The sequence below is a fragment of the Micrasema longulum genome, unplaced genomic scaffold, assembly GCF_059751315.1.
Source record: "Micrasema longulum isolate JH-2025_06_02 unplaced genomic scaffold, ASM5975131v1 h1tg002448l, whole genome shotgun sequence".
In the NCBI taxonomy this organism is placed as follows: domain Eukaryota; kingdom Metazoa; phylum Arthropoda; class Insecta; order Trichoptera; family Brachycentridae; genus Micrasema; species Micrasema longulum.
The window spans coordinates 325,754-340,622 of record NW_028279593.1 but is presented as its reverse complement, the minus strand read 5'-3'; the positions used below and the strand labels follow the sequence as shown (position 1 = coordinate 340,622).

Below are 14,869 nucleotides of genomic sequence, written 5' to 3'. Positions count from 1 at the left end.
TGTAAAATTATTTGTGACAAAGTACGGTTTTGGCGCTAAGTATACCAGACAGGTGCAAAGTCACCGTAGTTTACTGTATTCTTTTTTTTTTTTTATGCCTATGACTTGAAAGCAATACTGTAAATTATTGTCACTGTGCCGGTAATATCTGTTAACATTTTTTAAATTGTTCAAGAAATTTATAAAACAAAGCATCTTTTGGTGATGGATTTTTCATACATATTCTTTTATTGATAACAAAGTGGAAAATTACGTAATTTTATTTTGACAAAAAATTTAAGTATATTTTCTCTAAGCAAAATTGTATGAACTCAATGAGAAACTAAAAATAAAAGCTCACTCAACAGACATTACCGGCGCAGAAATTATATTCAGATTCTTATCCCTTGACTTAAGTCATAGCCATTTTCTAATTGAAATATTACCTACTAATGTGTATCCATGTTTATTTTCTCAGCACCATGAACAAGTTCAAAAGTATAGCAGTACTCTGGAAACTCTCCTCTTCACACAAGACTTAGATCCTCATATTTTGGATGTATTTCAACAGTTCGTGTCTCTCCGATCTTAACTTCTACACAAAATCCAAATTGAGGTATCTAACTGTTTATACATATGGGAACATCTCTTTAGTCCTCAATCCTTGTCAGTTACTAATGCTTCAATTTATTTTCAATAACTATAATGTATATTTATTAATAAAAGGTGCGTGATGATCATTATAATGTATGTTTTAACATATATACATGCAAATATGATACCGATGTCACTATGAAAAATATACTAAATGTGCACGCATTGACTGTACCCTGTATTATTATAGTACTTTATTTATAGTTTATTTTGTATGAAAATTTATAAAATAAAAAAAAAATACAAATTTTATTTGTTTTAATTATTTCTTCAAAATTCAATTTAAAGTTAACAAAACGGTTTATAAAATACATATATATTTTGTAATTTTTTTACAGCAGCAACATAATAGAAACTTGTAAATAAAAATAAATTTCAGTTGGAATATTTTTTGATAACTTTTAAAACATCCTCAACGTCATTTTTGGACCCCAGGAAAATAGGTTGTCTCTGATGAATGGATTCCGGTTGAACATCTAAGATAGGAATTTTTCCATTAGAAGCCAGACCTCCGGCTTGAGAAACTAAGTAGGCCATTGGAATGCACTCGTACAGTAATCGGAGCTGAAACATTTATTTTATAATGAAAAACAACTGCGCATTAAAAAATAACAGATAAATATGAACACAAGAAAATCTTCTTTTATTTTTTACACTTCTGCTCCTAAGTGGAGCGTGTGGACATCACCAGACGTCTTCAGGAGATCCTATCGCTAGCCTGCACTCTCGCCTCCTCCCACATGAATCCTGCGTCGCTTAGTTCTGCCGAATAAAGCCGGAAGATCGTCATCGACGGCCTTCCAAGATTGCAGAAGAGGAAACTTGGGATAAGGCTCTCAGGTCCGTCGCACCCTCAAAACGCACATTATAGGAGGCTGTTGCGTCTGTTCTCAAACTTTAATGTTGGTTGTGAAATCGAACCACCTTATAGCGAATATTCTCCTCGAGCAGTTGCTTTCAAAACTCAGTTTTTTGGTGTTTTGTGTTTTGGTACGGTGAAAGGATTCGCATCCGTATGTTAAAATTATAATTATGGATAAGTTATCCAGTCATAACATTACTATTAAACATACCTACAAATTTAAAATCAATAGTAGAATAAATACCTTTCCCTTAGGGGAATCCTTAGTAGCAGGATACAAAAAGATGCCCCCGTACTTGATGGTTCTATGTACATCAGCCACCATGGAACCAACATACCGTGCACCATAGGGTTTGCCAACTGCAGGGTCTTTTTTAGAATTCACATATTCTCGGATTGCGGGGTCCCAAATATGAGTGTAACCTAAAATACGTTGTTAAATATGAATTTGTTCACAGTGAAGATGCACATTTTATTGCTATATTTATCCAGTTTTTTTAAAATTACATATTTAACTTAATTATTTTTGACATAAACTTCGATTATTGTTCTCTCGTTATCTTATATCTAATTTCATTTTGAAAAAAAAAACAGAAACTTATTTGATATAAATGGGCTAATTTTAGATTTTCAAGATATTTAAGCCATTTTTTTTCCTGAATGAATCCAATAGAATAGAATATTAAAAACTAACAGAATGTGACTCATTTGAAGGAAAAACATATTGAATCACAACTGGTGAAAACCCAGTCAAAAATGCGATGAATGCTTCAATAATGAATTATTATATATATATATTATTATATATCTTTGTTCAAGGAGTTTAAAAAAAAAAGTGGACATTTTTGTTCATTTTTTCTGTGGTTGTATTTATTTATAAATTTATTAGATTTAAATATATGTATTATGTTTATTTAATACTGGGAATCTATATAAAACTAGTGCATTTGAAAATGAATATGGAGTGTCCTCTGGTTAGTTAGTCTCCGTGCAACATGGCTCAGCCTGTTCTAAGATGCAGATAATGTAAAAATGTTTTTTTAAATTAATTAAATATAATGAATCCAATATTCCACAAATAAGATTTTATTCTTCTATAAAATTTATTATTCTTTAATGATCCCGTTTTTGCCTTCATTTGTGATTTTAGTTTTATTTACTGGTTTTGTGTTTACTTATAATTGATGAATTATAATAAATAAAATAAATAAGTGTGAAAATTTTGCAGTTTTTTTAGCATTGCCAAAGTTTAATTGTCTATTTAAAATAAAATGTTTTCTTATGATTTAAACAAATATGTCTGTAAGTTAGGAAATTGTTTTAATTACTCTTAAAAAACAGTGTTATAAAATAAAATCAAATGTTGGTACAATATATGGATAATGACTAATTAAATAATAAGAATTATGAAAGTTTCTGAGATAAATACTTGAGGTTATTACTTGCAAACCTGGCAAAATTCAAAGTCTTAAAAAAGTGAGATATGAATTGAAACTTATAATACAATTGTTTACAATAATAGGAAAATATCACATACTACAAATACCGATAAAAATATATGAAATGGATTAAGAATATTTAATTGTATTTTTAAAATCAATATGGATATTGTGGAGAAATGTTTTAATACATAAATGTAAAAAAGAAATTCAATAAAAATACCTTTGTAGAAAAACGCGACAAGTTTGGCCTTAGTTGTTGTGACGTCAAGATTCGTGATAATGTTCTTAACCAAATTCAATGGCCAGGAACAAATAAACATGAATCGTGATGTATTAGAGGCGTGGCCGAAGGAATGACTGCTTTTGCTCAAAATCACAAATTTGAAAATATATTTTATGCTATTAATAATTACCAAAAATTTTTTTTAACTTATTATTTTATAGACCTTTATTACTTTAAAAATGAAAATAAAAAAATGTGATATTTCCCTGTTATAACACTGTCAGTTCAAAATATGGCCTTATTTGTGAGAATCTGACTTTAAAATTATTGTGTTTGTTGTAAACATGGCAACCTCTACTTTTATATTGCAAAGTTAGCAATCTCCAAAATTAAATTTATTATTGAAATATTGTTTGCATATAAAATATTAACCGTTTATAGTAAACAAAATTAATATGAAAAAAGTTGAAGCTATTATTGTATCAGTTTTTTTGTGATTTGCTCAAAATAAAGAATAATTTATTTTACCGGGTTTGCAAATAGAACAACTTATGAAATTGACTGACATTAGATATTATATGTATCCGAATTTTTTAAATAACATTTAAGTTTGTGTTTTAACTACCTTCATTAATAGAGTAAATTTTCCCTCTTTCTGGAATGGTCATATTAGGATCCGTCAGTACAAACTCTCCGATAGCAGGATCGTACATGAAGCCATTAACTCCATCGCCCAAGGAGAGTACCACCATAGTAGCAGAGCCATACAGGGCATATCCTGCTGCCACTAAATTCTTCCCTGGCTGCAATGCATCTGAAACTTTGGGTACACCGGCAGATGTCTTCCTAAAATAAGTCAAAACAAAGGAATATTAATACATTTTCTGATGGTAATGAAGTACAGCATTTGTTGCTCACACTTAGCTGTCAATATTTAGGAAACTTCTTGAGCACTCCCTCCGCATACCTGAAAACCAAGGGTCTTCCTATCGCTTTCTTTCTCGAGTAATTGTATATTATTTTTATTTCAATTTCATAAACCGGGGTTTTAATTTAATTTAATTCTACTCCTTACATTGCCCATTTTACTGTGAATTTGGCAAATTATATGGAGAGCTTATGTTGAATATTGTCATTCGTCCTCATGACCAAATTGCAATTACAAGAACTAGTACCAAAACCCATTACCATTATTTTTGGAATCTCTAAATTCAATCATATTGCTCCACTCCTTCGGGAATTATACTGGCTATGTTTTCCACGGAGGGTGGAATACAAACTATATTGGCTTATGTATAAGTCAATGCACAACTCTGCTCCGGAATATTCAAAAGAACTATACATTCCAGATGAGCTAGATGACAGAAATCTTACGTTTAGATCAGCTACATTTACGGCGAAAGGAAAAGTTATTATACCCGTACGCAACCAACGAACTGCATGCACTTCCAGCAGAGGTGTGAAACTGTGAGAGTGAAATGATGTTTAGAAAGAAACTTAAAACCCACCTGTTTTCTAAATCATTTTAATAAATCCATAGCACATGAAGACAAAATAAATTGCTTTACTTACATTACAAAATTATAAGTAAAAATTAAACTGGTATTCATAATATAATCGCTTTCTCAAGCGTTGAGTTATTATTTTATGAAAATGACTATATAATTTATCTAAAATAATAATAATGGTATTTAATTAAAATTTAACAACATCAATTAAAATTATTATAGTTATTTAAAAAGATTACTTAACTCTACTGACACCCTTCATACAAGCCACCAAAAGATTAATATCATAATCATGCAATTAACTTTGCTTATTTCAAAGTCATTAACTCATTCAATGCGGTGCTCACATACGTCTGTGAGTGCCTATGACAGCACTACTATGCGGTACTCGCAGCAAGTGTGCGTAATTTATTATCAAAAGGTTTGTAGCTTAAGTATTCATCAAGTACAGAGTCTGTACATTCATGGTCACTAACAGAATAAGTGTTTTAATTTTAAACTAATAAATCAAATATTTCAATTTTCAACGCGGGATTTTACCAACATAACATGTAATTTCTTCTGTAAAATTGTAATTTGTGACATTGGCCACCAACTTTTTCTTATGAAAGATTCTGTATAATATCTGTACCCAAGAGGATAAAACATGGGAGTCTTCTTTTTGCCATTATGAAGTTTAAAATGCAGAAATTATCGCAATAAGCTATTTTATTAACACACTAAACTTCACTTTTGTCATAAAATGTTTTTTTAAGAATAAATAAAAATCTGAAGTCCACTTTGTTTCAATGCAAAAAAACATCAGGAGTACCATTTTAATATGTGCAATAGCACATATTAAATTATAAATAATAATAATTATCAAAATTATCATTATTTTACATTGAGTGTTCTTTATAGTTTGAAATAATCTTATTTGGTTCAAAAGTTATAATGTTTTGGAAATCGCACAATCACAAAATCCTGTTTCCTGAACATTTCGCTTTAAGGAAAAGATATAAATCTTTAGTTTAGTTATTCAAAATATTTTTTCAATGTAGATAAAAGTGGACGATGCAAATAACACATGTAAACAACAAAAAAAAAAGATTTGTAATGTACCTAATAACAATGGTGATAATATTATCTCAATGGTACAAAAAAATATATTTTGTTTGCCTTTCTTGGAGATAAAATTATCTTTTTGCCCCCAGTGACTTGCATATATAAAATAGAACATTTGAAAAACTTATGAAATATTATAATAAAGTAAACATTATTATTGAAAAGTAAACAATGTTATGTATTTATGCTCTATTGTTCAACACAAAAATAACAATAAGCAATTAGCAGAATTTCAAAATATATATTGGGTCGTAATCCTGCGGCTAGTGTCGCAGACTCACGGCTCAGAGGTCCGAGGTTCGTACCCCCCTCTACCACAACTTAATTCCCATTTTCTAATGGCGAGTTATTTACAACTCGTTGAAAATGGCCCCAAAAATGGAATTATTTGGGTAAATCACAAGCACACAAATATTTAAATAATAAATATAACACAACTTTGTTTTTAACCACTTATTTTCGTTTTTTCTACTGTCCGGTTTGAAAGCCACACAAACTTCTGTGTCAAGGGAATCTTATCCTATTTGATTTTAACAGTGATTACTAAATACTATCGAAATAATATACATCGAAAAATATGGAGCTAACATCAGTTAAATATACTTTGAAAAAGACATGTGTAGCTTTGAAACCGGTCGAAACAAAGTTGTTTTATATTTATTTTATTATAATGAACTGCAAAGTTAGAGCTTCAAATGTAAATTTTATATTCAAATATAAGTTTATCTGTCCACTAACTACCCGAAAATAAAGACTTTAAAGGTACTGTTATTTTAACATACAATAAAAGAAATTCTATCAAACAAATTCAAATTTTACATTATATTACACTACTACTCTTAAAGAAATGGGAAATGATTTTTAAAGATTTTAAATAAATTCAATCAAATATAAATGAGTTGATAAATATTAAACGCCAGTATGTCCACCCAATTTTAAAAAAATATTTGTTCTACAAAATGTAGAGAAAAAAAAGAACATTTCAGTACTGTTCAAATTAAAACATATCCTCATTATTACAATAAAACACTGTCAAAAAACTCTGTTTTAATTCAGAAGCTAGTCCACGTGTACACTAGTGGATTGTTGCTGACATACCTGCGTTTGATATTTATTAACTCAAATTATTATCATTCCCTATAAATGGTGCATAGGGCATTGGTACACAAGTTGCAGTGTATTTTGATCATTTTTAGTTACATAAAGGTAAGTTAAACGGGATCACATTATCGAGATAAGCTGCATTTATCTTACCGATGTAGTGCCCTATGGGATTCGAACTGTCAGTAGGGTCGCAGTGAGGGTGTGATTCTTGCTGGAGGGTGTGATTCTATTCAATGGTGCGAATGCCCAGTTGCATTTCGCTGGCAACACTACGGACTAGTCCAACTTGTTAGCGTCCACATCGCGAACCCCGGGCAATGTGATCACAATCATAACGGTGCGATCACAGCAAATAATGAGAGGGTGAAAGGCAAGTTTCTGGCGCCTCCAAACCAGAACCAACCAGCTAAGGGAAGGTAAAGAAGAATCCACCAGAGAAGGCAACGGGAAACCACTCTGGTCATCTTTTCTCAGGAATCACTATAGCGTGTACATCCAACAAGCAGTTGTCCTGGCCTCGGAGTAGCGCAGGACCGATATGCTTTCGCTGTAGTGATACCTGATAAGGCACCGCAAGAAGCAAGTGCCCTATGCACCATCAAGTTTAGATAAGGGTTTGATGATGATGAAATTTATATAGCTGCAGTTATTTTCACAATAACACATATCACATTCTTCAACAATTGATTATCAATTTATTTTTAATGAGGAATATAGAAGTAATCCATACCTGTAAATACCAAAAATGGATCCTATTGAAACTAAACAATCAATATTTGAAGAGCCATCCAGCGGATCAAAACACACTATGTACTTTCCGTGTTTTTCTGTTTCTACCTGTTGAACAAACATTCTTATTTACATAGGCATAAGATAGCCGGATTGCAGTAGACACACGCATACATATTATCTGTTAAAAAGGTTTTGTTTTTTCTTCATTTTATTTTGAGATATACTCTTTTTGAAATGTATTAGATGTTTTTTTCCTAATTTAAAAATGACCACCGAAAGTAAAACAAAATGGTAAAGAGCCATTTACATGCGGATAATACAATAGATATGACAATACTCTCTATTCCTAGCTCCGTGAACATCCATCAGCCCCAGTTCACAGGTGCATTCAAACAGGACTTGACTTGGACATAATTGCACTTAAATTACACACACGACGCAAATTAATTACTAAAACAAACAATAACAAAATATCTTACGAGCTTACACTCACATCACGGCGTAGAAATCAAGTCAATGTAAACAAACGCACTGCGACAAGTGGTGAAAGTGCAATATAGTCCATAAAAAATATAAAGAAACGTCGATACATAGTTAGAGAGGAAGAGTCTAAAGCTGGTAATCCTAACATGGAAAAGATCCACCTCTCTTGGTAGGCTGTTTATGTAAATGTGTGTACATAAGTTTGTTGGTGCGGAAGTAAAACAAGTTTGTATATTTATAGGAGAGGGGTCGGTAAGAAGTTTGATTGTTTAAAAATATGTTAATGTTACTTAATTCATTAATTTTAGACATTGATATATGTATATATTTATGTTTAGGATAACACTGATAGCTGGCAAACAATTGAGTTTGACTTAGACCATTTTTCCATCTAGTAACTGGAGGTGTGTCTTATAATGGTAACTATCTATAGTAATAATATATATATATCATTTTTTAGATTACATGTTATCATTTATGCAAAGCAATAAGAGCTATTAAGATAAACTAAAGTTAATGTTTAGCTGGAGTAGACAGCCATAATAAGATAATAATAATTGAGGCTGCTTTTGTTTGATATTGATAATGAAAATCAAAGCACATAATGAAATTAATTGATCATTCTTTTTTAAAAAAAGAAACATTTGCATTCTTCTAATTTAGACAAACATTTAGATTTTGAGGGTCATTTTCAATGAGTTGTAAATAACTCACTATTAGAAAATAGAAAGTAAGTTGTGGTAGAGCGGGTTGCGAACATTTGATCCGTGAGTCCACGACACTATCCACGGGACCACAACCCGATTCAATATTATATTATGTCCATATACTACTTACACAGTGGTAGTATGTATTTAATATTGTTAATTTCAAATAAGTTTGTTTATCATCACTGTTTCCCTATCTGCATCTAATAGTGCATAATATGGCATTGCATTGGTACACCAACCGCAGCGTATCTCAACCATGTTTTGCTATATGAAGGTAAGATGATCAGTCTTACGCTTCAAGTGCCAGTCCAGGGACTATGAAATATTCTAGCGAAAAAATACCTATCCAAATTAATATTTCCTTTCAACTGTGTCCGGAATTGAACTTATTTATGCCACTGAATTAATCTATTGGTTCTGTAAATTTTAACTAATATTATCACAATATTTTATCTTAAAATCAAACATAATCTCCTGTTTCTGATAGAAAATAGCTTGATATTTAAAAAGGTATTAAAATGTAATTCCATAAAAAAATGTAGATAACCGTAACCTATTGAGTAAAAATTGTTTGTGGTATTTAAAGTATGCAAAAAAATTACCTCGATAACATTATCGTTTTCTTCTGACACTAACAAGCATGTGGCAAAGGAGGATTTGAGCATGTTAATGAAGAGGTCATTGGATAAAACATCCAATTTTTTAACTTCTTCACCTTGTACATTTGTTTCTCCTGATATGCCATGTCTGTAAAGTTAAAAAAAATATATTTATTTATTTTTAATTTATATGTGCAATGATGTTCAAATGACCAGAAACCCCCCCCCCCCCCTCCCTTTCCAAAAAAAGTAGCAAATTTCGGTAATTAATGATTAAAATATTATTTTTGAGGAGATTACAAGAATATTGGTTTCCATATTTTCGTTTGTCCCACCTTTCATTTTCAGGTAATTCAAAATATGCAAATTTTAAAGCTTTGTAAGAAAATTTATCCGGCGTTGCACAAAAAAAATATTAATACCGTTATTATTGTAATTTTTTTATTGTTTAAAAAATAAAAATATGTGAAAAGATCCTATCATACCATTAGTACTACTGAGGCCGGAATAGTTCTAAATTTTAATGCATTTCAACAAAGTAGATTTTTGAGTAGATAAATAAACAGGCTTTCTGGTAATAGAACCTATTTTAAATTATTGTTATATCTTTGAAATAAATCGGTAAAGTAATAAAAGATAGAAGTTTACAGACATTTGAACATCATTGCACATTACAGCACACCTGCCAAATACAATGTACTATGCATCCGAGTACTATAAAAAGTGCATAATAGAAAATTTAAAGGTATATAAACATGTCCATAAAGAAAGAGAAACAAATATTATTAAATCACCAATACATAACGATACATAGTTAGAGAGGAACAGTCTAAAACTGGTAATCCTGGCAAAAAATATTTTATATTTTTTGTCTTATGTAAGAGTATTGTCTCTGTGCCAAAGAAGTTCTACCCATTTGTCAAAAAATCAGATCGCTATTGGAACTCCGAGTTTCATAGTGATGAAAAACTGATGGTGTTCATCTCTGTTAATATGAGTAACCACTACTGCCTTCAGTAAATATTGCTGTCTGATATTGATCGCGCCACTCGCCAGATAGCGGATTGCATTTGCGGGATTTTGGCGTTGCTTTGTGTTATCTTCACTTTACTTTGCCACCAAGCCCTTATACTAATTAATGCAATTACCTAGCTTGAACTGGGATTCTTGGTACCTAATTGTTCGAACTTCTCTCGAGGTAGGCTCTCTGATCCTGTGGTTAGATCGGCACGTGTCGGTTTCTTGATTATTAATTCACACGATAATACGACACAGTGGATTGGAATGACTTATTGATCGCTAAAATAAATTATTAGCGATCGCGCTGAGAATATCAAATCACATGTGCATTCGTTGACAGTTCAATTTTTATTAGGCCAGAGAGAAAAAGATTGTACCCGCAGTAGGAGAATTACAACATACCCACCAGGGCTCAGTAGGTAGCAATAAATTTAACACCGCAACCTACAAGTAAATGTGCAATTCACGTATACATAAAAGAAATGTGGCGCAACCAGATATCAAGCACTCCAAATTCCTTGAATAGTGAATCACTCTGATATCTGAAGGACTTTTTTAGGATGGTTCTTATAATAACGTTTGTGCTATTGCTGTTACAAAAATAAATGTTCATGGAAGCAGAGAGAGGGGAGGAAATTAGAGTTGGAACAATACAATATCTTCTCCATTTTATGTACATTTTATTTAACTTTTATAACATTTTTATTATTTTTAGTATTTAAATTTTTCTCCCCTCTTCTTCTGTACTCATAATAAATTAATGTGAAATCTGTTATTGGTCTTACTTTTTTAAATTGTTCTCTTGTACCTTGTGTTTATAAAAAAGATTATAATTTCCGTAATAAATAAATAAATTACAATTTATAAATTTAATTCAGTAAACTTTGATTTTACAAAATATTTAAAAAAAATCTAATACCAGCTGATTTAATTGGAAACTAATAACATTTGAAGAGAACTGATTTTCAAACTACTTTTTTAGCACAAGTTCATCGGTAGGTAAAAGTTAAAAAATAATTCAAATTTGTGTGTTGATTAGTACATACCTACTTAATTAGGTCAACGTTGAAAACTATTCACACATTCTTCAGCTAAAAGTTGATTACCTACCTTGTATTATTGTTTTATAAAATTTCTATCATAGTAAAAAATAATAAATAAGTATACACACTAGAATATATTAATATCATATTCTTTTTTTAATAATTATTTCTTTTTACTTAGCATTTATATTAAGTAATTAGATTTTATTGTATTTTAAAAATAAAAATACAATATAGTTTTATGACGCATTTCTGGGAGGTACTTATGTAGGTATTTAAAAAAACTATGAAATAAATAAAATTAAACTTTTTAAGGGATTGATTTTAAGGTATTTTATTGTTCATACTCACAGACTTGCAATTCCCGCTTTTCGCACTGCTGATTGAATCGCTTTTACAGCTGTTTGAATTGAGTTCAACAGTTGACTTAGGTCACCTGTTGCATTTGGAGCTTTTCTTTGATTCGCTAAAACAAATCTAGTCAGTGTCATGCAGTTTGAGTCAAAAGCTGGACCGCTTTGAGTCATTTTTATTCTGATTTAGATATTTTAAAAACCTGTGGAAATGTTAATATTTTAGTACTCAATGTAAATAGACAACAGACGCAATGAACTAAATAAACCTGCGCTGATTCCTGCCAATACACTGTTGAACAAATTATACTTTTCACTGTTGTATAGCTTAATATTTAATGCAGTAATAGGACATATGATTAAAATATGACCACAATATGAAAATAGAAACTGACAAGATAACGCAGCCAGTAACGACCAACTCGCTGAAACCTGCGGCTGGAACTGAAAACTACTGAAAACTTTAAACTTTACTGACAGCTAATAAATCCAGACGATTTAAATTTGAACTGCTAATGCTAAAATCACAAGAAGAAATAGAAGGATGCTAAATGCTAACCACGTGCCCTGGCTCCTGCTAAGCTAACTTTCTAACTACTAACCATAGTTCTACATTATCTCTGCTACTAACTAACAAACAAACCGGAGATTATACACCCATAAAAAAAACAAAAGAAACTGTAAAACTATATACATAATATAAAATTATACATAGTATTTTTCTCCTACCTATACTAACCGAACGACCGAACTGAAAACGAACTTTGGGTTGGCGCGCAATGAGGTTTACAAAATACAAATATCACAAGACGAAGACACAAAACTATGGAAATAACACATCGCCAACGGAGACCAGACGCAGACTGATTACGTATTACGTGATTACTAAACTTATGACCTGTTTCTGTTAGTGATCAAATATTTCTGATAGTATAATTTTATTATTACTATCTAGTTTCTTATTAGATACCTTTTGCGTAGTATAAGTCTACAAGGACAACAACTTTTTAAAATTGAAATTAGCGCCAGTAAAATAATGTCTGATACTCAGAGGACAGTTGATTTTGCCGCTTATAACTTATACAATAATATAAGTAAAATATATTTTGTCTATACTGATAACAAACATAAACAATATATATTCGCAACCCGGGCATTGGCAAGCTCCAATTACCAGTCCAGTGACAGAGATATGTCTTTGAATAGTACACCTTTTCATAGAGCTGGGTAGAGAGGATATAACGTTACACCACTCTGTCTTTAAATTTATACTTCGCTTTTTATACACCAGTCATTCCTAAAGTGGTCTTTATCAACCACCAGGGGTCTATTATGACCTGCAGGGGGTCCATGGCAATGAAAAAAAAATAGGAGTCCATGAGATATAAATGGGAGTGTGGTCTACGAGAGTGAATCCCATTTAGGCAGGCCGTCCCCAAATGTTTACCGTAAATGTAATAATCCCCCTATCACAGATAGGATCTTCAAAGGTACCTACTTACGTAATACTTTCTCAGAATAAATTGCCTAATTATATATGTATATTCAATATAATTATTGTTTAGTCGGCTATTCGCTTTGTGGCCGCAGTACGTGTTACTTATAAAACTTTGCATGAGTCTTCTTCTTCTTCTTCGTTTTTTCATGGCCTTTTCACATCTCAACTTGGGTGTTCTGGCCAGTGTCGAGTAGTTTTGTTTTTTTTTACATATATACACATGTGTTAGTAATATAATATGTACAAGTTAGTATGTTAGTATTTAATATAATATATACATATAATAATAAAACATATTTACAGCTTTACACCATTTACAACTAGATATTTACATAGGATTTTAAATACACGTTTATTGGGTGGGGACAGGAGAGTTAGAATATGAATAGGGAATGGGATATTAATATCAGAGAGGTCGGATAGGAAATCAGGATAACAATCATTTATGGGGCATCCAAAAAAAATATGGTTTAAATCTTCCTCATCTAGCTGACATTCGCAAATGGCAGAGTCCCGGACATGGATTCTGAACAGGTGAGAACCATTGCAGCAGTGCCCAATGCGCATTCTGCATATGGAGGATGTCTCAAACTTGTTCAGAATCACTTTGGAAAACCAAGGCTTTTCTGTAACATTTGGTTTCAGTTGGAAAAGATGTTTACCCTTGGCTTGGGAAGAGGCTACCCAATATTCTTGCCATGTGCGAAGTTGCTTCTCCTTCGTCATAACAAGGAGATCACCTAGTGGTAGTAAATTACTATAGGCAGGATCCCCGGAGTGGACCGCCTCCTTTGCTAACGCGTCCACTTTTTCGTTACCGGGAATACCACAATGGCTAGGGATCCAGGACATAACAATACTCTTATTGGATGCCTCTGATATAGAAAGAAGAAATCGAGTTTCCACGCAGAGCTCATCCTCGGGATAAAAGGATGGAGGGGATTTGATTTTTTGTAAGGCACTCAAGGAATCCGACAGGATTAGGAACTTGCTATATTGTGAGCTTAAGGCGTATTTGACAGCTTCTCGGATTGCGATACATTCTGCGGTAAATACAGATGCATTCTTGTGCAATTTGTACAATCTTTGAAAGTTGTTGTCTTCACAATATATAGCCGCACCCGTATGGGTTGCCGAATCTGACCGAGATCCATCAGTGTAGATAATTTTCCAACCTATCCATCTTGACGACCGAATACGGTTGAATGTACACCGGGGCTGTAGGTGGCTTTCGACTCCGAATATGAGTTCAATACTTGGGGCATAAATAGAAGTTTTATATGGGAAACGATAAAGGGGAAGAAGGTCTTTAGGGTAAATGTTAAATTCGAAAGATTTGTAAAAATGAAAACTGTTGACTAGTAAAGGGGGTGGTTTATGAAACCAAAAAGATGAGGATGTCACGCAGTCAGAGAGAGATTGTACCTTTTTGAGGAGCAGGTTGTTTTTTTGGATAGAGCATTTTAGAAGAAATCTATCCGCCAAGTATTGTCTTCTCATACCAAGTGGGGGATCACAAGCTTCTACTTGTAAAGCGTTAATTGGAGATGACTTC

At 31.9% G+C, this 14,869-nt stretch overlaps 2 protein-coding genes across 7 annotated transcripts in view; one reads left to right on the top strand and one right to left on the bottom strand.

Annotated features, from left to right (window-relative positions):
• The window catches only part of Cbp80 (Nuclear cap-binding protein subunit 1), a 41,640-nt gene extending 40,757 nt beyond the window's left edge, over positions 1–883 (top strand). The window contains exon 9 of the mRNA XM_088240413.1: positions 458–883. Within this exon, the coding sequence (XP_088096539.1) occupies positions 458–571 (114 nt within the window). The 3' untranslated portion in view covers positions 572–883. The remainder of the gene's footprint in view (positions 1–457) is intronic.
• Positions 877–13,424, bottom strand: fbp (fructose-1,6-bisphosphatase). 6 transcript variants are annotated; one of them, XM_088240419.1, is made up of 7 exons: positions 13,319–13,424; positions 11,815–12,019; positions 9,404–9,548; positions 7,607–7,713; positions 3,786–4,006; positions 1,740–1,918; positions 877–1,197 (listed from the first exon to the last, which is right to left on the bottom strand). In XM_088240419.1, exons 2-7 carry the CDS (start codon positions 11,988–11,990, stop codon positions 1,009–1,011), a joined length of 1,017 nt encoding a protein of 338 aa, XP_088096545.1. In that variant the 5' UTR covers positions 11,991–12,019; positions 13,319–13,424; the 3' UTR covers positions 877–1,008. The 6 variants fall into 6 exon arrangements, with proteins under 6 accessions (XP_088096545.1, XP_088096544.1, XP_088096543.1 ...); XM_088240418.1 differs by lacking the exon at positions 13,319–13,424 and adding an exon at positions 12,787–12,996; XM_088240417.1 differs by lacking the exon at positions 13,319–13,424 and adding an exon at positions 12,546–12,743.
• Positions 13,425–14,869: the final 1,445 nt, after the last annotated feature.

Excerpts from the sequence above, each read along its gene's own strand:
- fbp (XM_088240419.1), bottom strand. The coding sequence starts at position 11,990 with ATGACTCAAAGCGGTCCAGCTTTTGACTCAAACTGCATGACACTGACT. Across the intron at positions 9,549-11,814 it reads AAAGCGGGAATTGCAAGTCT|ACATGGCATATCAGGAGAAA; the intron begins GTGAGTATGAAC and ends TTAACTTTACAG. Across the intron at positions 4,007-7,606 it reads TCCATTTTTGGTATTTACAG|GAAGACATCTGCCGGTGTAC; the intron begins GTATGGATTACT and ends GACTTATTTTAG.